We start from the raw sequence: 22,853 nt of genomic DNA on the forward strand, positions 1-22,853 counted from the left end.
GCCCAGCAAACACAAAGCTGAAAGATCCCTTGTTCCGCACCTCTGCACGGTGAAGACACTTCCTGCCTTGTCTTACTGTGAATTCTTACAGAACAGAGCCAGCATCAAATGTACAGAGGTAATGAAGATCTCCCTCACTCACCTTAGTGTCCTCAAGGCACCTGTTCACAGCATGGGCCACACAGAAAATTCTGCTGCTAGTTTTTTCTCAAGCTTAAGTTCCATGAAGTATAACCTCTTGCCATGTTTCTACTTGGTCTCATCCATGAGTCAATGACCGACTACTGCTCATACCACCTACTTCCTGGATCCAGAGGCTAAGGGCAAATATGTGAAAGTAAAGTTTCTCAACCATGGAGATAAGGGCTCGCAGAACGCTTTTGAGGTCTGGCCCTGCAAGTGGGGTGTCTACAAAGTACAAATGGACACGGTGGCTTACACAGGTGTGAGAGTTCCAGCACCTCAAGCTGTATCTGGCATACAACACGTGCTCAATAATGTGGGCCGAGGGCGTGAAGCTGGCCATGTCACTCAAGCCTGCCGCATTCACTGTGGCACTCGGTGCTCTCCTGGGTGGATAAATGATGAATGGAGGGAGAATACAGGAAGCCGTTTTGATGATGTTAGATAAAGACTGGCCCTGTCCTTTCTAGGAGATTGTTTTACATGCTAAACAAATCAATTTTGTGCAGGACCAGCCACAGACCTTTACTAACAAACCGCTGGGCAAACGTATCCTGAGCGTCTACCGTGTGCTACTCACTGAGAAACAAAACTGCTCAAGACTATCCACAAGAAGCCCTTCTAATCGAAGAGGTTAAAATCTTTAGGATAATTTTCAACACCGGGAGGCCTACTGGTTGTTCACATGCATGGAGTTCAAGTTTATCAAGGGAGCCAGCTGTTTTGTCTGCTTTTACAACAGTGGGCTCACCTGGGATTTTTTCTGGCCAGAGATGAACAGCGCAGACGGGCCCGTTTCCCTGCACTGGACATAGCTGCTTTACTGGTTATACGTTTTCAATCTGAGTATGTTACGCTGCTGGCTTCTCTAAGACTAACTGGGTGCCTCTGTGATAGGCTGATCACAACCAACTGGCAGTCAGAAAAGGGACAAGCTGCAGAGGCCAGCCAGGGGAAGGGGGAGAAGGGCCTACGAGACACTGGTGTGGGACGGTTTTGACACTTCGTGTAAATCCTTAATTACGTGACCTAAAGAAAGAAAATGTTCACGGGACTAATACACAAGAGCAAAAATAGTTACCTGAAGATTTCCTCAGTGACCAGAAAATAAAACAGCGAATGGCAGGAATTTGGAAATTAAGATGTAGGGAGGGATCACGAGAGTGAGGACTCTTCTGGACTTGACCTTGATACCTCCTCTGTTTTGCTTACATCAAAGGGCAGTAATGTTCCCGGGACGGTGCTGATCATTTTGACTGAGAGATGTGAATTCTGGAGTGACCGGTGTCACCCTCTGCCAGGCTCCAATGTCTCCCTCCGGAGCCCTGGCACAGCCTGTGCTCTTTGTTCACGCGGGCCCTGCCAAATGCTTCTTGTTCCATGGGTGCTGCAGCTAGGTTTTCTTGCTTCTATTTTTAAATTTAAAATAGGTTTTCTGTAGCCACATTTCCTTGAATAAATGTCAGTCAGGAGGAAATGTACTTTTTCTAAACAATTTCTGAGTTGCAGCTCTTTTGTTAAATATGACACCCGGCAGATGCACCTGCATGGCTGGTCAGGGCAGGCTGAGGCCAGAACCCAGGACACCGAGCGGGACCACTGTAGTCATAATTCTGTGTCAGCCGAGTCCTCCCCGTTAAGGTCTGCTTTTCCTTAAATTTACTTTGAGGGACCACAAACAGTATTTCTAATTTTGGTACAGGAAAAATAGTTCCTAAGACGGTAAGTGAAAGATAAAAACTTTTTGTGTAATTTTTTAAAAATGCAAACATTAACACAAAGTATCAGATCCCTCGGCTCACCTGTTCCTCAGGAAACCAACTTTATCATCTTCTAGCTGACACCAATAAAAAAAAAAAATTAAAAAAAGATACTTTCATAGAGCATCACCATCAGTGGTCTCTGGTCCGTTCCAATGTGGTGATTTGTATATCCAGAAAATCACATAAATGCTAACTGTCAACCAGCACGATAGTTACCTCTAGGTAAGTTGCAAAATGACCTCTCAACTCTCTCTGGTCTTCTTAATTTTGTGCAGCACGGGCCCTCCCACACTGTCTTTTCCCCCTGAGACCCAGAGTCCATTTTATTTTTGCTCTGTGACAGAAAGACAATTACAGTGCCCCGTGGGCTTTGTCATTTCTGCAAAGACTGTTCTTTAAGCAAGTGTATTTTACCATCTGTTTTAGAGAAGGCTTATGTAGAGGATACATACCAGTTTGTACTAAGATACCCAGCATGCCGACATTCTGAGCCCCACCAACGTCATCCCTGCAATCCTACGAACGCATAAAGAAAGCATTTAGTTCACTGTCTTCAGTGAGCTCGACAACAAAACCCTACCAACTGGCTGATGGATTAGGCTGGGATGGCCAACCGTGAGCATTTTTTTCCTTAAAATACAAGAGAGGAAAAGGGGGACATCCACACGGAACCAAGGGAAGTGTTACAGAGGTGGAAAATGTACAACAGAATACAGCAGTAATTCTAGTGACCAAACACAAAAAGCACATCTATAGTTCATATTTGCTTTTCTTTTTTAAGTTTATCTTTTTTGAGAGTGAGCAAGCATGAGCGGGAAAGGGGGAGAGAGAGAGGCAGAGAGAGAATCCCAAGCAAGCTCTGCACTGTCAGCCCAAAGCCCGACGTGGGGCTCGATCCCATGAGCTGTGAGATGATGACCTGACCTAAAATCAAGAGTCAGATGTTTAACCACCTGAGCCACACAGGCACCCCACACAGTTCATGTTTTCCACATGGACATCTGTCTCCTCTTAAAACAGATCATAGGAGAAAGCATTCTATCCATTTGGCAGCTTTGAAGGTAAATGATCCACCTGCAGATAGTGAACGGACTAGGTTCAGAAGTCAGCTTTTCTGCTGCCCATGTAGCACACTATCCTTACTTTCCAGCTGGCCCTCCCTCACAGGTGGATTCAAGCCAAACCAGAATACTGAGATTCTCGGTTATCTCCACCCTTGGGGCTAACAGATCAGTTAGAAAAGGGAGCTTTCTTTGCAATTCTTACCCAAGGTAGAGAGGAATATGCTTGGTTGACTGAGGATAAACGTCAGGAAATAAAAATCCAAGGGCTGGAAGATATATCAAGAAAATCAATCTTGCCATCTCATGTCTTTATGGGACTTTTTACAGACAGGATTCATTCAAGACCATGCCTGAAGAAAAGTTTTTTTCTCAAAAATCATTAATATTCACGATCTCGTGGTCCGTGAGTTCGAGCCCCGCGTCAGGCTCTGGGCTGATGGCTCACAGCCTGGAGCCTGTTTCCGATTCTGTGTCTCCCTCTCTCTCTGCCCCTCCCCCGTTCATGCTCTGTCTCTCTCTGTCCCAAAAATAAATAAACGTTGAAAAAAAAATTTTTTAAAAATCATTAATATTCAACAACAGACCTTGGAAACGAGTTCTAGAATGTCAAAATCTCTACTCAAGGTCTAATTTAAAACCTTCCGTTGCATCTAAACTTGCCATAGTGAAGCGGCAGAGAGAGGGGAGAGGAAGAGAAAGATGAAGGGAGGTGGGGAAAGTGGACAAGGAAAGGGAGGGAAACCCACCGCCTCTCAGGTAACAACCTGCACGCCGCTGAACAACGGCCATCACATGCCCTTGCCATCTCCCATCCTGTCCCAATACCGGAAACTCCTGGGATAAAGAATTCTGACATCGCCACGTCTTCAGACACACATGTGCCTAGGAAAGTCGGCTACTGCTTTGCCAAGGGAGAAAGATGGGGCTGAAAAGATGGTTTCTCAAAGCTACGTCGAGTTTAACGACCACCTTATTCAGGTTCAGGTGAGTGAATAAGGAAGTGGAAGAGGAAATGAGGCCCACGATACACCTGCACCATCACAAGTCAAGAAAGCAAGGGATCTATGGTTTATTTTGGAGGGAGTCCAGAGCCTGCACTTTACCTCCAGCTGGGCCACTAATTAGCTGTGGGAATTTAAGCTTGAAGCTTCACCTCTGGGCTTCAGCATTCCAGTCTATCAAATGAGGGGATTTGGAACAGACAACCTCGATGGTCCCTTCTAGCCCCTAAAGCGTTTATTTAAAATTGAAATCTAATCCTTGCCACCGACTTGCCACAAGCCAATGTGCTTTCTGGCTCTTTCCTCCTCATAGCACACATAGAAAATAATGTTTTCCCAGGACACTGGGCTGCTCTCCGGCTGCTCTCCGGCCGGTGGTCACTGGCTAGAGCCTACGATCATCCAGGGTCAGCTCTACCACTCAGAGGGCTGAGGTAATCAATATCTGTAGCTATTTGTGGCACGCTGATTGGGAAGTTCGTCCATAAAGCATATACTAGGGAAAAAAAAATCAATAATGGTAGAATTCTTTAGGTATACGTTGTTCTCTGCGTAAGTAATACTCAAAAAAACTGAAATTTGTGTAGAGGTTTTCTTCAAAAAGACATACAAAGCATTTAATTGACTTGCATTAAATGGTCTTTTGGATCGCACACATCTCACCACACTGTGAACAATGTCAGAAATAATCAAAATTTCAATTCTTTAGAAGAGCATCACTATGCATCTACGGACAAGCCTGTTTATAGGTAGGTACCACTTACTACCAGCTGGTATCAGCAGTAACAGAGTCTGTGTGGCTTTCAAAGCAGTGCTTTGGAGTTGGGTCTTCCCAGCGTGATGGGTGAGCTCAGGGCATTTCCGGGCCTTTGCTACTTACGTCTCCTATCATCACGGCCTCCTCAGGTTCACAGCCAGTGCCCCGCAATGCTTCCAAAAAGAACGTTTTCTCTGGTTTTCCCACTACTGTGGCTTTGGTGTCTGTGGCATACTCTAAAGCCGTCACGAACGGTCCAGGCCCCAGGGCCAGGCCATCTTTCCTCTTGTAATACCTGGCCTTGTGGATTGCGATCAGAGGTGCCCCGTCCAGGAGTAACCTGGGGAGACAGAGAAAATGGAAATTGGCTAAAAGCAAGGCTTTTATGACTGGAAAAGAATGTCAGACTCACAAAGTGGTTTTATTCACACTCACAGAAACAAATAGTTTCTTATTAACTTTTAATGACTTGCTGTCTTCTAATGAATTCGCTGAGAACTGCTGGGAATTACACTCAGATACGCACAAGAAAGGTGATAGATTATTAAATTTGGGATTGCTTCAACCTTTTACCTTTAGTGGTTTCAGACACTTTACCCAAATCACCAGGGAGAGAATGAAGAGAAGTAAAGCTAAATAAGACACTCGAGGGAAGAAGCTTAACTTAATGAGACAAGTTGTTTCAACCTTCCCTAACGGTAAGCGGGAGGCTCTTGAGCCTTTTACAATCTGACACAACTGTTGCCGCACTGACACATTCTGGAAGTATCTGGATTCCTCTTTACTCCAGAATGTAAGTTTCCTTCTAATTCAGAAGTTTAGAAGAGCACGTTACAAGGACTTTCTGCTTGTACCTTTACCTCTTCGTTGTACCTCTGACTGCTTGGACATTACTTTGCAAATGAGGCCATTTTCCCTGAAACACACACCAAGTGCCGAGTCCCTTCCTTTGTCCTGATTTAGGACAAATGCTCTCAGGCCAACGAAAAGGGCAGAAAGAGTTTTCCCAGTCTTTTGAGAACCAAACTCTACATAGAGCTAAGGAGCCTCATTAGTGACTCAGGCAAAACATAATCCAAGAAACCGCACCAGCTTCTTCGTACTTCCCTCCCAACCCCCTTCCCCAGACACCGGTCACCGATCCCGACAGTGCAGCCTGCAGTCAGGGACACAGCAGAGACTGTCACGCACACAGTCTCATCTAATGGGATGCGGGGCAAGATCTGTTTCTTCAACTGCTTTTAACCAATGTAATAAATGATCTCACTGGCTTAATTTACTTTAAGCCATCTCCTTAGTTAAAATATTTAGTATGTCCATCGAGGAGGAATTCATCACGTCTTACCCTTCACAATTATGAGTAATTAAGCGCTCAACTATGAAACTGCTAAATTATTCTTGTCAGTGGGCACAGAAATGCCTTCCTGTGGGAGATGCAGAATTCAGACATTTATGATTAAATATTTTATTAAGTAAAACCAATACTGGACTATTACAGGGCTTTACTGTTAGTTACTATGAATTGTTCACAGCATAGGATAGATCCTCCAAATGTATTCGCTAAGTATTAACACAAATTTACTTCTTAAAGCTGATCTTGAAATCCAATGGTTAGGAAACCTGATAAAGCCACTATGTTGGCCTTAAAGAAACACTGCTGATAGTGAGATAATAACGGGTAATTTATCTATCCCCTCCTCTTGTCATCCCACCCCCAATCCCATTTATTTGCTACTCTACCACGGAACTGGAATTCTTTATGCAACAGACCTCAAAATTGCTTTCCACTGATATAGCTAAACTAAAAACTCATTTGATTTAGCTTTGTTAATATTTTATTATATATTAACTGGGGATAAGACTTATCAGCTTGATTGATGTGTGTACTTAATTCCCAGGCAGTACTTTAGTGCCTTCCCTGGAAGGGCTGAAACTGTGGGTTCGTCCACATCTCTCTAAATGGGAACTGGTTCTTCACCAGGCTGGAGAAGACAGGCATCTCGCAAGGAAGTGGTGCCTGCTTTTAGCGTCCTTCTCTGAACAACACGAGCTTTACTGAATCTCTGAAGAGCCCAGGTATATTCAGGATGGCCTGAAAGGTAAATGTTTTCTAGGACACAGATAAAAAGATATTTATAGTTAAACATTAAAAAAATATCAAAAATAGACACCCCAATACTTGTACACTTTCTAGACAGGGGAACAAAGGGTTGGTTGCTTTTGTAACCACCAGGAATGCATCAGCAATAAATCTGAGAATTTTCTGTCTATATCTAACTGTAAAATTATTGAGGTTCAAGAAACAAGGGAAAAAAGGCACAAGGAAGGCCGGATTTAAAAATCTCTGGCTGGGTCAGAGTGGCTAAAATGAACAACTCAGGAGATATAGATGCTGGAGAGGATGTGGAGGAATGGGAACCCTCTTGCACTGTTGGTGGGAATGCAAACTGGTGTAGCCACTCTGGAAGACTGGTGTGGAGGTTCCTCAAAAAATTAAAAATAGATCTACGCTGTAACCCAGCAATAGCACTGCTGGGAAGTTACCCAAGGGATACAGGAGTGGTGATGCACAGGGGCACTTGTACCCCAATGTTTATAGCAGCACTTTCAACAATAGCCAAATTATGGAAAGAGCCTAAATGTCCATCAACTGATGAATGGATAAAGAAATTGTGGTTTATATACACAATGGAATGCTACGTGCCAATGAGAAAGAATGAAATCTGGCCATTTGTAGCAACATGGATGGAACTGGAGGGTATTATGCTAAGTGAAATGAGTCAGGCAGAGAAAGGCAGATACCATATGTTTTCACTCATATGTGGATCCTGAGAAACTTAACAGAAATCCACGGGGGAGGAGAAAGGGAGAAAAAAAGTTACAGAGAGGGAAGGAAGCAAACCATAAGAGACTCTTAAATACTGAGAACAAACTGAGGGTTGATGGGGGGTGGGGGAGAGGGGTAAGTGGGTGATGGGCATTGAGGAGGGCACCCGTTGGGATGAGCACTGGGTGTTACATGGAAACCAATTTGACAATAAATTATATTTAATATAAAAAAATAAAAATCTCTGGCTGTTGGGGCACCTGGGTGGCTCAGTCAGTTAAGTGTCCAACTTTGGCTCAGGTCATGATCTCATGGTTCATGGGTTCAAGCCCTGCGTCGGGCTCTGTCCTGACAGCTCAGAGCCTGGAGCCCGCTTCAGATTCTGTGTCTCCTTCTCCCTCTCTGCCCCTCCCCTGCTCATGTTCTGTCTCTGCATCTCTCTCTCTGAAATAAATAAACATAAAAAAAAAAAAATCTCTGGCTGTAGGGGCGCCTGAGTGGCTCAGTCGGTTAAGCATCCTACTCTTGATTTCAGCTCAGGTCATGGTCTTGAGGTTCATGTGTTCGAGCCCCACACCGGGCTCTGCACTACAGTGCGGAGTCTGCTTGGGATTCATTTTCTCCCTCTCTCTCTCCTCACCCCCTGCCACTCCCCCACCTACATGTGCTCTCTCACACCCTCTCTTTCTCTCCCTCAAAATAAATAAACTTAAAGAAAAAAAAAAAGGAAAGATAGGATCATATCCCTTCCACATGCAGAATCCCTCAACAACTCTCACTTCAAACAGTATAAAACCCAAAGTCCTCACTACAGCCTAAGTCCCTGCCTTGTCTGACCCCCCGTCTACATCTCCAGTCTTAAGTCACCTTCCCTATCCATGGTTGTGTACCAGACACAATCATCTTTTCTCACTTAAAAGAAAATGTCACTCTGTTGTGTTTCAACCCATATACCCAGTGTTCCCTCCTCCTGAAACAGTTCCCCATACTTTCACAAAGCTATCTTTTGCTCACTCGTCAGGTCTCAGCTTCAACGTCCACACAACAAGGAAACATTTCCAACCTCCATATGTAAAGTGGACTTCCTCCTTGCCTCCAATCTCTTCCCTCATCACCCTTTGTCCCCTGTATCACTTCCTGTATAAACTATAGTTTATAGTCCTTACTCAACTGTGACTAGTCTGTCTTCCTCACTAGAATATAATTTCCACCATGCCCATCAGTTTTACTCATCATGGTATCTCTTACTTCCAAGACGCAAACAAAAAAAAGCTCCGGCACCTCTCACTAAATGGCTACTGAATAAATTCATGGATGAAGCCCTGTACGTCTGAGTGTCTTGATTTAATATGCGGAATAATGCCCACCATCTTGGGGAACAGAGATGATATATGCAAACCTTTTCAGAGTATCTGTCTGACAGTAATGGCACATTATTTTTCTTCATAAATACAGGAAGTGTGGTATCTATGCTATTTACAATAGGTAACAGCAAATCACGTCATGTTTGTGGGCCTCAGTTTCTTCTCAAATGAAGAGGCTGAAGTAGATCGGGGGGCTTTTCAATCTTGGCACTACTGACCTCTTGGACTGGAAAATGCTGTTGTCAGGCTGTCAGATACCCTGTAGGACATTTAGTGGCATCCCTGGCTTCTGCCCACTAGGTACCAGCAGCACTGCTCATCCCCAGTTGTGACAACCAAAAATGTCTCCAAACATTGCCAAATGTCCTCTGGGAAACAAAAATGTCTCTGGTTGAGAACCACTGGATTAGACGATCACCAAAGTACTGACGCTCCCGACTGACCCGAGAAACACAAACTACCAAAAGCTCAAATTAAAACAATAGTAAATCGTGAAATATATCAAAGGAAAAGCTCATTAACAATTAACGGAAACCTTCAGAATATCTCCAATGTCATACTGCCACAGTAACTGTCTCATTAATAGCAGGTTACCTATCATCACCACTTCTGTTTAGTACCGCAGTTGGGGTCCCAGACGGAATAAAGCAAAAAAAAAAAAAAAAAAAAAGAAATAAAAACATAAAGATTGGTAGGGGAGAAGGAATACTCTCATTATCTGCAGGTGCCACAATTGACTACGTAGAAAATCCAATCCAAAAGACTCTCCAAATAACTTATTTTCTTAGTAAGTAAATATAAGATCAGTAAATGCAAGGTTAACATACAAAAGTCAATTATACCTCTGTATATTAGCAACACCACTTAAAAATGAAATTTAGTAAAATGCCATTTATAACACCCTCAAAAAAACAAGAAATAAAAGGATTAATTTAACAAAACATCTAAGGCCCATACTGTAAAAACACTGCTGAAAAAGCACAAAAATAAAACCTAAGTGGAGATACATTCCATTGTCATAGACTGTAAGAGACATCATTGTTCAGATATCATTGTAAATTCTACCCCAATTCATAGATTAAATAGAATCCAATCACACTCCCAGTAGGCTTTTATTGTGTGTGGAAACTGACGAGCTAATTCCAAACTTTATATGGAAATTCAAAAGATGTAGAATGGCCAAGACAATTTTAAAAAAGGTTAAAGTTGGAGAATGAACACTACTGGATATTAAGACTTATTAGAAAGCCAGAGTATTGAGACAGTATGGAACAACACAAGTGTAGATAAAGAATCTAGAAACAGAGCCATACATCTATAGTCACTGAATTTATGTCAAAAGCACCAAAAGCACCACTGCGATTCTAGAATAGAAAGAATGGGTCTTTGCAATAAATGTTGCTGAAACAACTGGATATCCGTATGGAGAAAAGTGAACTTTTACCTCACATAATTCACAAAAATTAATTAAAATAGACCCCAGATGTATTCGTTAAAGGTAGAATAACAAAGCTGGTAGAAAAAAACTCAGGAAAATATCTTCATGACTATGGGGTAGGCAAAGATTTCTTAAGCAGAATAGAAGAAAATATTGACAAATTGGACTCCATCAAAATTAAGAACTTCATGTCCTCATATGATTAAAATTCTCATACTACTAACGGAGGCAAACCACGACAGGGATAAGATAGCTGCAGTACATATGTCCAACCAAAGACCTGTGTAAAGAGCTCCTATAAATCAGTAAGAAAAATACAGTCCAGGCAGAAAAGTCCAAAGATCTGAATGGCACATCACAAAAGCTATCCAATGGCCAATAAGTATGTGAAAACAACATTACTCGTATGGGAAATACAAACTGAAACTCAGTAAGATACCACCAGCCACACCAAACAGAACAGCTACAATTACATAGACTAGCAAGACACTGATGAGAATGGGGAGCAAGGAGAACTCCTGTTGATAGCTAGTGGGAACATATGACCTAGTACAATCACTGTGGAAAGCTGTTCGGCAATATTTACTAAATCTAAACAAGTGCTTATCCTATTACCCAGCAATTTCCTTCCTAGATAACAGACCCGAGAGAAATGAGCACATATGCCGCCCAAAAGACATGTAGAAGAATGTGCGTAGCAGCTTTATTCATAATAGCCAAAACTGGAAACAATCTACATGCCATTAATGGTAAAATCAATAAACAAATTGTGGCATATCCATACAATGGACTACTGTACAACATAACAACAATAAAAGAAAAAGAAGAAAACAAAACTAAGTACTGTTATATGCAACAACCTGGGTAATCTCACAAACACACAAACATGCTACAATTAGATGATTTCATTCACATGAGGATCAAGAACTGGTAATACTGACAGAAATCATGGTGGTTACCTTACGGAAGAGGTAGTGTTGACTGGGCTAGGGAGCCTTCTAGGGCGCTCTAAATGTTCTGGCTCTTGATCAGAGTGGAGGTTACACAGTTTTGTCTATGTGTAAAATTTTATTGAGGGGCACCTGGGTGGCTCAGTCGGTTGAGCATCTGACTTCGGCTCAGGTCATGATCTCGTGGTCTGTGAGTTCGAGCCCCACGTCGGGGTCTGTGCTGACAGCTCGGAGCCTGGAGCCTGCTTCGGATTCTGTGTCCCCCTCTCTCTCTGCCCCTCCCCCACTCATCCTCTGTCTCTCTCTCTCAGAAATAAATAAACATTAAGAAAAAATTTTTTTTAATTTTATTGAGTTGTATACTGACAATCTGTGCACCTTACTGTGCCTGTTATACATCCAATTTAAAAAATCAGTAATATAGGGGCGCCTGGGTGGCGCAGTCGGTTAAGCGTCCGACTTCAGCCAGGTCACGATCCCGCGGTCCGTGAGTTCGAGCCCCGCGTCGGGCTCTGGGCTGATGGCTCGGAGCCTGGAGCCTGTTTCCGATTCTGTGTCTCCCTCTCTCTCTGCCCCTCCCCCATTCATGCTCTGTCTCTCTCTGTCCCAAAAATAAATAAACGTTGAAAAAAAAAAAATTAAAAAAAAAAAAATCAGTAATATATAGTAATATATTCATGTGATTTACTCACCTGAAGCTTTTATTTGGAGCAGCAAGAGCTGCCCTGACCATAAAAGAATCTCCCCAATTGATTAAAAAAGAAGAGTAGTTAGTGACTCATATTCAACTCAGTTCTGTATTCTGATTTTCAAACTGGCATATAAAGTCCTCTTGCATATATATATATATATATATATATATATATATATATATAATGGATTGCATATATATATATACATATATATATATATATAGTGGAATGCTTTACATAACTCATGTTCATAAGTCTTAAACAATTTCTCACCTCCAAAGTGTTTTATTTTTATAATCTGGACTTCAATTTAAAAAACCGCATCATAGGGGCGCCTGGGTGGCTCAGTCGGTTAAGCGTCCAACTTCGGCTCAGGTCACAATCTCACTGTCCATGAGTTCGAGACCCGCGTCGGGCTCTGTGCTGACTGCTCAGAACCTGGAGCCTGTTTCAGATTCTGTGTCTCCCTCTCTCTCTGACCCTCCCCCGTTCATGCTCTGTCTCTCTCTGTCTCAAAAATAAATAAATGTTAAAAAAAAAAATTAAAAAAAAACTGCATCATAATCGGCCTTTTCAAAACAGAAAAAGCCCAGAGAAATATTCCTACTTTACGCCCTGCTGCCACATCGTTTTGGAACTGCTCTTACCCAGGGCTCCAAACACCTAGAAAAAAATTCAGGAGTTACTGTCCAAATGCATAATATCTGAGGCCAGTATTGTTCATTTTTTTCTTCCCTTTCTCTTCTTCTCTTTCTAAGGAACTGAATATACCGGAGTAAACGTCTTATTTCCTTTCATAAGGAGATGGGGTGAAGAAAGCAATTCAATATTTAACAAAAACCATTCACGGTAATAAGAATCTCCTCCTCCAAACCAAAAAAACCTAATTTCTACACCCCTTTAAGACTTTTTGGGGACTCATGTACCTTGCAACAATTATAGGAAAGAAGTCATTAACAAAGTCCTGAAACATTATCATTAAGCAGCCTGCATCTCTGCATTTACCTGTGAAAGTTGTGATGTCACTTATCTCCAGTGATAAGGACATCTTAATAAGCTCCTCTAGAAGCTCCAGGGCAGCTGCGCTTAATTTAGGAAAAAAAAAAACAAAAAACTTTAATTTTTCCTAGGTTAAGCTATTCTCTGCAATTTTTTCCCCAAATTCCTTTGACCCAGCAACGATACTTCTGAACACAATCTTAAGGAATGAACACGAATACTGCTTAGAAAACATGTTCTCATTTTTTCAAAACTAACTTTAAAATCCTAGGAATAACTAATGGGAAGCAGATGGCTACACAATTTATTGCACTTTTTAAACTGGGATATGCTGTGGGACTCAAACACATTTTGGAAGACTACTTAAGAATATAGAAAAACAGGGTGCCTGGGTGGCTCACTTGGTTAAGCATCTGACTCTTGCTTTCAGCTCAGGTTATGATTTCACGGTTCATGAGTTTGAGCCCTCCCCCAGGCTCTGCACTGAGAGCATGGAGCCTGCTTGGGATTCTCTCTCTCTCAAAATAAATAAATAAACATAAAAAAAAAAAAAAGAATACAGAAACACATGTACAATACATCGTGGGGTTATTATTATTATTTTTTTAATATTTATTTATTTTTGAGTGAGAGAGAGAGACAGTGTGTGTGAGCAGGGGAGAGGCAGAGAGAGAGGGGAGGACGGAGGATCCGAAACAGGCTCTGAGCTGACAGCAGCAAGCCCGATGTGGGGCTCAGACTCAAGAACCCTGAGATCATGACTGGAGCCAAAGGTGGACGCTCAAAAGACTGAGCCACTCAGGTGCCCCCATCGTGGAGCTTTTAAAAAGCAAGTTACCACACAGTGTCACACATTCTTATTTTTATCTAGATATTTATGTGCGTGGAAACAAACGGGCTATGTGCTAGCATGTTAACTGGGGTTCTCTTTAGGTGGCAGGATTACAGGTAATTTTATTTATTCTTTTTTCTTTTTTGAACATTTAAACTTTTCTACAATGAAGACATATCACTTTTGTGCTGATTTTTTTTTTTTTTTTTTTTTAGTTTTGTCACTAACTCCAAGTTAGGTTATTAAGTGAGCTGCTTGCCCAGCAGCCTTTCTCCTCATAGAGATCATCAAATTTAATTATAATTGGTCCATTACTAAAATGCTCAAGCTTTGGGTTTCTAACTCAGATCAGAAGATGCAAAAAAACCTTGCTACAAGCTCATACTATGGCTGGGAAAATGAAGGAACTAGAGCTTTGGATATTTGCGTTGATGACTCATACAATACTACCAGAAGATGAAGAAAATTGATGAATATGTATCATATAAAACACGCAAAATACTACTACATACTGTCTACGGATACCTGTGTATGTGGTATAAGTATAAAGAAATGTATGACAACCATAAACACAAAATTCATAACCTCGGTTACTTTTGGGTCTTGGGCAATAAAATTGGGGAGGGATATGCAGAGGATATCAAATGTGTTGACAGTTTGCATTTCTTAAACTGGTTGACAGGCATATGAGTGTTCATTATATTATACTTTGTATCTTTTCGTAGGAGACAAAAGGGGGAAAGCCACCAGCCATCGGCTCTTAGGATTTGAATGCCTTACAGAATCCAAACCCAAATCGTATCTACTCCTTATAGGTGGTTCCTATCCTTCCCCAAAATCAATTCTTTAAATTCAGTGTTCTCAATTTCATTCAGACATTTTAGCACATGTTTGTAGACAGACTGTACTGTGCATTTGTGGGGGGCGGGGAAGTACCCATTCAAAACACAGTAAATAAGAGGCAGTGTAATGGGGAAGGTTGATGTATCTGCCTGAGGGCAATATGCCCCTGAAGCTGTTATTCAAGGCAGCTATGCAATGGGGTTTAAAATCCAATGCTTATTCTCATTATCAACCTGAATAGTAATTTAGCTAATCAGTGGTTCATTTGAGATGTCTATATTTGCCACACACAATCCAAACAGCTGTAGTCATTGGTTGGGAGGCATAGTCTCGGTGGAGACATCAATATGCAAAGAAGGGCAAGACCTAAAATCCTTCTGTTAATTCTCCACCCAGCTGTTAAGTGCATTTGTGAAATTAGAGTTGACCTATAAGTGCACTGTAATGCTTTAAAACGTAGTGTTTAAAAAAATCAATATGGTTAGGGAAGTGTACTAATTAGACAGCATCCGAGCAATTACAAAGTCAGTATTATGTCAACGTACATTTTTATTACCGAGTCTAGTATTCATCTAAGACAGAGACCTCCCAACTTCCTATTAAATATGTCCTTCCCAAATTACCAGCTAAAATCGATCAATACCTTCTCCTTGAATTCTGTGGTTAAAGAAATGGGTAAAGGGTAGTGGGTAAGTTCAGAAGTAAGAATTCATAGCAAGTTCTCTATTTTAAATGAAAACTGATTGTGGCACAGTTGTAAATTTTACTTAAGGAGCACGTCAGATAACCACCTGCTCCTTTCCCCAAGAAGCGAAAGGAGGATAACTGAAGTAGGCGAAGCAAAAGAAAGTTTAATACTATATACCCCAAAGTACATCTTCAAGCAACATGGCATAGCAATGGTTCTCCAGCAAATATAGTAAATGGATACTGAGCAGCTATAAAAAGTGGGTTCATTCCTTTTAGACAAAGGCTTGACCATCACAGTGACTAAGAAAGTCACAAATAAAAGTACATAAGTAGCCATAGGTTCCATTAACTGAGGTTCTAAAATTAATGCTCATACAGGGGAAAAACGTGGATGTTCCCAAAGTGCTAGTTTTGGCCATAAAGACTGTCCATGAGAACATCCATTTCCAAGAGCAACAGCAAAAAATGTGCCCAGATGTGTGAACCCTGTAGTGAATTTTAAAGTTTCCTAAAAACATTCTGATTCTTAGACATCTACATCAAGAAATGAATTCTACATCAAGTATACATTATAATGATTCTTGCAGATCTCTGTACTAGAAAGAAAATGATGTTTTTATGGCATTCTTTGTAATTAAATACCAAAAATTTACCAAGCTATTAAAAGTTTTTTAACAAGTTCAGTGTAACCTGATGCAATATTTACAACTACTTAGCTCGTCATAAATTCAAAGGCAAATTACACCGTTTAATGGTTTGACAAGAAATAAAAGATGAAAAATGAAAAATCTATGAAAAATGAAAAATTCAAGGAAAAAGATCGATCTCACTCTAGAGCAGATTTGCGGGTAAATTCTGATAACAATTTATCTTAGGAAGTATGAGAACCAGTACGCCGTCTTCTTTTTGAAGCAGCAGTGAAAAGTTCACGTAGAAAAATGGACACACAAGTGAAGGTTTATAACATTTTCCGTGTTGTTATTTCCCCCATTTCTACCAACAGCCTTTGGAACACCCCCACTTAGATATCCCAAAGGCCCAACAGCCCCAACCTAAACTTATCACCTCCTGAACCCTAACTGGGAGTGTTCTGTCACATGTGCTCACATTAGAAATCTGGACATTTTCCTTGACTCACTGGTCTTCCTCACCCCCTTAACCCAACCGTCCATCAAGTCATGTCAACACTACCTAAATCTGCTTCTTCATTTCTACTGCCACCATCCCAGTTCAGACTACCATTATCACTTATCAAATAATCTCTGAAAGTGTGGCCAAATGTGTCAACTTTTCTTGATAGCCTAGACTGTCATTGGAGGAAGAATCACATGTACTGTTTTTGGAGCGTTAGCCTGGATGATATCTTCCTCAGAGAATAGCATAGTCAATGGAGAATCACAGAAATGATAATAAAACATAAAACTGAAACTATGCCCCACGGGATTGACGAGGTTAAAACGAGCAGAAAGTTTAAATCTTGTTTTTCAGAGAACTGTTGCCCCTTAATCAGCTATTTTGTTTTTTCAGATCCCACTAACAAATCCACTAGCTGTCTCTGCAGAAGCTTGGACTCAAGGTCATCTGATATGGTTCCAGTCTATGAACAAGCAAAGCCCTGCACTCCTTACTTAGGATAATGAGCCCAAGACCCCATTCAGTTTATACCAGCTCTCAGAGCATGCCCATAGCCTCTTCTTCTCTTTGTCCTAAGATAACCTCCTGATGTCAGGGGCTGAATTTTGCCTTATTCTGGGGTTAAATCTCCACCCCAAAGTGAACATGGGATATGTCACATATATGTTTGCTCAGTGATCACGCTCCATCTTTCCTCATGAATACTCATGTAAGTTTCCCTGCCCTTTTCATCGATATTTATGTAATCTCAACCCCTATGATTACAAAACACTTGTTCTCTACCTCTCTGGGGAGGCAGATTTGAGGTTTGTCCTCTGGTCTCCTCCTCCGGCTGCCTCTCGAATAAGCTTTCCTTGCTGCAAACCTGTATCTCAGTGATTGGCTTTGCTTCCCATCGAGCAGGTGGACTTGGGTTCCATTACAAAATTGCTAGCTTCAGAGTTGCAATTTTATTATGAATTTCTGCCCGAGGATATTGATTCTACAAACCAGAAAAACCCCAAAGATCATCACCACTTTTTAACATATTGATTATTTTTAAAAAACTAAGCAAATAGTAAGCAATGTGATTTAATGTTGATCTTGAAGTGATCTTGAAGATATCTATCGTCATGTACAATTTGGGTGGCCAGAAAGTAAAATATATCTATAACCTGACATGACAGAGAATAAGGAAGGGAAGAGAGTAGTATATGATCAGATGAAAAATAAATAGCTGAAGACTTACCGGAATGCTTGATTCAGAATTTGATAATGGAAATGTTCTGGTGCCAGTCCTATGACCACAGCGTTAGGATCGCTTGTTTGTATTCCTGGGAAAGGAAAAATATGTAATTGTTGAAAAATGCAATTAACAGTAATGATACATTTTATAATAAAATAGCTTTAGTCAATCAAATACAAATTTTTACTGTAGCCATAATCTGAAATTTAAGAGATTATCCTGCCCAATGTACTTTGGAAGTATAAATAATACTTAAAGAAAAGGGTCTTCTAGTGTTTTTGCATATTCCTTTTGCATGGTGTTATACAGCTACTCAGTAACTAGAAGATCTCCACAGAAACTTGTAACTTCATGTTCTCGAACAAGTGACAATTTCTAACTTTAAAAAGCTTTGCTGATTACAATCAACAAGAACAGTCATGAGTTCTCTATGAGCTATCAGATCAATAGCAACTGATGAGGAACTGAAAGTCTAAGAGGCAAGGGAAATTAGACTTTCTAATTGACACAGTTGAGGCAAACACATTCGTGATAAATATGGAATGTAGATTCATTCTATAGTTTCCTACTGAAATGCCTAATTTAGTTTTAGTTCCACAAATATTAATTTATAATTAAAGCATGTTTAAGGCCTTGGTATCTGATAACAGAACTTCAGATATGAGAACCAAACGAGTACATTCACCATCGCAATTAGTAAAAGACTGATTAAAGGTTCTGTGGATTATCCACATACCAATTCCTATTCGCCTTTCTCATTCCCTGTCTTGAACCATGTGCATCATCGAGTCCACCAAAATGTGAGGGGAAGAAATAGAAAGAGCAGATACCCAAGGTTTCCAATTTCCTCCTTACTGGTAGCCCCGAATGTAGAGTAATTCAGAAATGGTAGTACACCATGCTCTGAGCACTGTTTGTCACTGCTTCTAGACCTTTGCAGTGGAAAAGCAAATAATGTGTATTTTTTAAGAGAACAAGGGAGTTGTTAATGATATTTTAAATTCAAAATTAGTAATACGTAGCTTATTTGTTGTTATATTTGTATCTCTTTTCACTTACACATAAAATTTTGGGTACTACCAATATGCATGATTACTACTTTGCTTTAAACATAACAGTATCAAAAAATAAAAAATTAAAAAATTAAAAAATAAATAAATAAATAAACATAACAGTATCTGGGCGCCTGGGTGGCTCAGTCAGTTAAGCATCTGACTTTTGATTTCAGTTCAGGTCATGATCTCATGGTTCGTAAGTTCAAGCCCCTCAATGGGCTCTGCAGGACAGCGCAGAGCCTTTCTGGGATTCTCTCTCCCCCTCCCTCTCTGCCCCCACGCATGCTCTTTCTCTCTCAAAATAAATAAATATTTTTAAAAAATAATAATAACAGGGGTGTCCGGGTGGTGCAGTTCGTTAAGCGTCCAACTCTTGGTTTCAGCTCAGGTCATGATCTCATGGTTTGGGAATTTGAGCCCCATACTGAGTTCTAAGCTGACTGCATGGAGCCTGCTTGGGATTCTCACTCCGTCTCTCTCTGCCCCTTCCCCACTCTCTTTCTCAAAAATAAATAAAAATTAAAAAAAAAAAATAATCGTAGGGGCACCTGGGTGGCTCAGTAGGTTAATCATCCAACTTTGGCTCAGGTCAAGATCTCACGGTTCATGAGTTCGAGCCCACGTCAGGCTCTGTGCTGACAGGTCAGAGCCTGGAGCCTGCTTCAGATTCTCTCCTGCTCTCTCTGCCCCTCCCCCAATCATACTAGGTCTTTCTGATTCTCTCAAAAATAAACAAACATTAAAAACAAAATAATACTAGCCAACATTACTAATAACACTAAGGCTACTAAATGCAGTTTACAATTTCTTTGCAGTTCTTTTATCCTTAGAATTTATCCCACTATGAACAAAGAGTAAAAATATTGTATTTTAAAGTCACTTGAAGTGCTTCTTTTCTCTAAGTGGGTATGAATTTGACTGCAGAGTTAAGTTTATTTGTTTCTATTTGATTTTAGTTTTCAGGGACTGGCTTCTTTTTGAACTGTCTTTTAAATATACAAAATATATATACAGTTCCAAAGGCAAAGCTATATAACAAGATACTTGTAGAGCAGTCTTGTCTCTTAATCCCTTTCTCCCTCCCTCCCCCTTTAGGTAACCAGTTTTCCATTTCCTATTTATCCTTCTTTAGCTTCCTTTCACAAATATGAAATATATATACATATATACATATGTATACATATATACACACATATATACATATATTTGTTTCATATATACATATGTGTGTGTGTGTGTGTGTATACATATATATCCATTTCCCTCTCATTTTCTTACACAGAAAATACATCAGATTTTCTATACTTTACTTTTTTCACTTAATATATCCTATGAAGGCCACTCCTTATCAGGAGATAGAATTTGCCCTTATTTTTTAGGCATTCCATTTTTTGTGGACATATCATAAATTTAACCAATGAGCCCCTTCTAATAACATTTGGGTTGTTTCCAATCTTTTGTTATTTCAAATAAGGCCAAAATGAACAACTTTGATTGTAGGTCATTGTGTATTTTTGTCACTATCTCTTAGGGGCAGATTCCTATAAAGGGCAGTTCTGCCTCAGATGTGATTTTGCTAGCTATTGCCAAATTCCTCTCCATAGAAGGTATACCATTTTATATTCCTGCCAGCATTCAGATCCTTTTAATAAATGCATTTTTAAAAAATGTTTACTTATGTATTTTGAGAGACAGAGAGAGAGGGAGAATCCCAAGAAGGCTCCACGCTGTCAGCACAGAGCCCAATGCAGGGCTCTAACTCGTGAACCGTGAAATCACGACCTCAGCCGAAATCAAGAGTTGAACACTTCACTTGAGCCACCCAGGCGCCCCAATAAATGTATTTTCTATTTAATTCAGCCAAAGTTGGCTTCTGTTTCTTATAAATAATAACTGTTTGATACACTGGTCTATCCCCTGATGGGACAAGTTTTGAGATTTAGCCTAACTATATATGCATGCTGAATTTCCCTAATCATTATCTGTAAAGCCATCATATGCTTTTATAATGAGGTATTTATATACCCATTTTTCTATACTGTGTCATTTCACTCTGAGTATCATTTATAAAAAGAAGGAATGTGATAAAGCTTCATAAAACCAGGATATTTTCCCAGAGTCTGTTAAGATTTCCAAAGAAAAAAGTTTAATCTTCCAAAAACTTCACTATACAGAATGAGATCAATTTTTTTCACAATATTATTAAGATTTATTCATCAGTCTCAAAAACCATGCCCATCATAAATATAAATTCCCCATAATCAATCATTTTTAAGTGGAATCAGATTAGTTCTATTAACACAAATTGAAATAAAATGTAAGATTCCAATATCTATCTTTAAGTAAGTAGATCTTGAGTTTATCTCATTTAATCAAATTAATAGGGTGGCTCCTGAATTGAGGATTATAATATGCAAAATGATTTTGACCTGTGGTTTTTCAAACTGTGGGCCATGATCCATTTAGCAGATTGTGAAACTAATCTGGAGGGTTCTAAGCAGCATCAAATTCAAACAAACAAGTAAGTAAACCAAACAGAAAACAAAGGACACCTTATAGAGTAAGCATTGTTTAACATACATAAACACAAACATAGATGTACTGGGTTACTACATATTGTATTATTGTGGAGTGTGTCAAAACAGGTTTGAGAAACATGAATTTAGATTCAAACTTTTGACCATTTCAATAATAATAATAATAAGAGGAAGTCTGGGGAAAAACAAACACTTGTAAAAGTCCAGTTTTAAGACTGATATATAAGCAAATATGAAGAACCAATTTCTGTATCTTTCCAAATTTCCTGTACCTTTGAAATCAGGTAGTGCCCGGTCATCTACTAGCAGCATGGGTCGAACCTGTTTCTGCTCTACTAAATTTCTGGCTGCAGTCAGAGAAGTGAATATTTCATCTTCAGAGATATCAAACTCCAATTTTTTCAACCTTTCCAATAGGTCTTGCTTGCTCTCTTTGGTTGTATTGGTCACAAACCTAACCATTACAGAAGTACCACGTAACCTGGGAAAGCAAAATTCAGATGTCAATAGGCAGCTTTTACATTCTAGCCCCATACGACCTAATTTGGTAGCACTTGCCAAAGGTCAGAAAATGAACGGTAGGTCACCAAGTAAATGTTTTTATGGCAGATAAGCTTTTCTGTAATCTACCTAGTTTTTTTTTTTTTTTTTTGAGAGAGAGAGAGAGAGAGAGAGAGAGAGAGAGAGAGAGAGAATGAGATGGGTGGAGAGGGGTGGATGGAATGGGGGGTAGAGAGAGAGAGAGAGACGGGGAGAAAGAGAGGAAGAGACAGAGAGAGAGAGAGAGAGAGAGAGAGAGAGAGAGAGAGAGAGAGAATCTTAAGCAAGCTCCATGCTCAGCACAGGGCTCAATCTCACAACACTAGAATCATGACCTGAGCCAAAATCCAGAGTTTGACATTCAACCAACTGAGCCCCTCAGGCGCCCCTCTCCCCAGAGACGTCCTATGGACCGCTTAATCTCCAAAGGCTGCAAAGTCAAATTGTAAAAGCGATGTTTACCTTTTTGAGGGCCTTCAATAACTAAGTTTTACCGCAGGGTTTTAGTAAAGAAGTGAAAAAAAAAACAAAGCTCTGTAACTACTATACTCTCAGATTATGAGAGAGAAAGTTATTGTAGAGATTGCGTACCAGTGCAAATTTCTCTCAAAGACGGGACAATAGGGGCCAGCAGAAGTTCGATGACTGCTCTGCTTTGCACAGCTGGGTGCCAGCAGAGCTCAGATGAGACGGAACTCTGATCCATGTTCTGGTACAGCTTCTAATCTACACTAAGAGAACAGGGGATACCTCAGAATGTTTTTTCCTCCTTCCTAGTCAATTAGAGACTGGAAGACCCCCATGTGTTACTAAGTTAAGAAACAGAAACTATCTAGAATGCTCAAAGACATATTCCAGTTTTACACACTGAAATGTGTTTTCCCCTTGAACTGTCTACATACAGGATTGTTTTGACTCCATGATCTGCTTTTGGAACCTACACTGGCAATCAGGTACCA

General features: G+C 40.3%; 1 protein-coding gene across 6 annotated transcripts in view; it reads right to left on the reverse strand.

Moving 5' to 3' along the window:
• HDHD2 (haloacid dehalogenase like hydrolase domain containing 2) overlaps window positions 1-22,853 on the reverse strand; it is a 37,996-nt gene that overhangs the window by 2,276 nt on the left and 12,867 nt on the right. For 5 of the 6 annotated variants that reach the window (XM_011288014.3, XM_011288013.4, XM_011288016.4 and 2 more), the window contains 4 exons: window positions 21,627-21,835; window positions 17,766-17,850; window positions 4,892-5,108; window positions 2,399-2,462 (listed from right to left, as the gene is read on the reverse strand). In XM_011288014.3, the coding sequence (XP_011286316.1) occupies window positions 2,399-2,462; window positions 4,892-5,108; window positions 17,766-17,850; window positions 21,627-21,835 (575 nt within the window). Of the gene's footprint in view, window positions 1-2,398; window positions 2,463-4,891; window positions 5,109-6,723; window positions 6,879-13,044; window positions 13,125-17,765; window positions 17,851-21,626; window positions 21,836-22,853 lie in introns of those variants that run through there. The other variant, XM_019815237.3, reaches the window with a different exon arrangement.

This window comes from Felis catus, chromosome D3 (genome assembly GCF_018350175.1).
Source record: "Felis catus isolate Fca126 chromosome D3, F.catus_Fca126_mat1.0, whole genome shotgun sequence".
NCBI classification, from domain to species: domain Eukaryota; kingdom Metazoa; phylum Chordata; class Mammalia; order Carnivora; family Felidae; genus Felis; species Felis catus.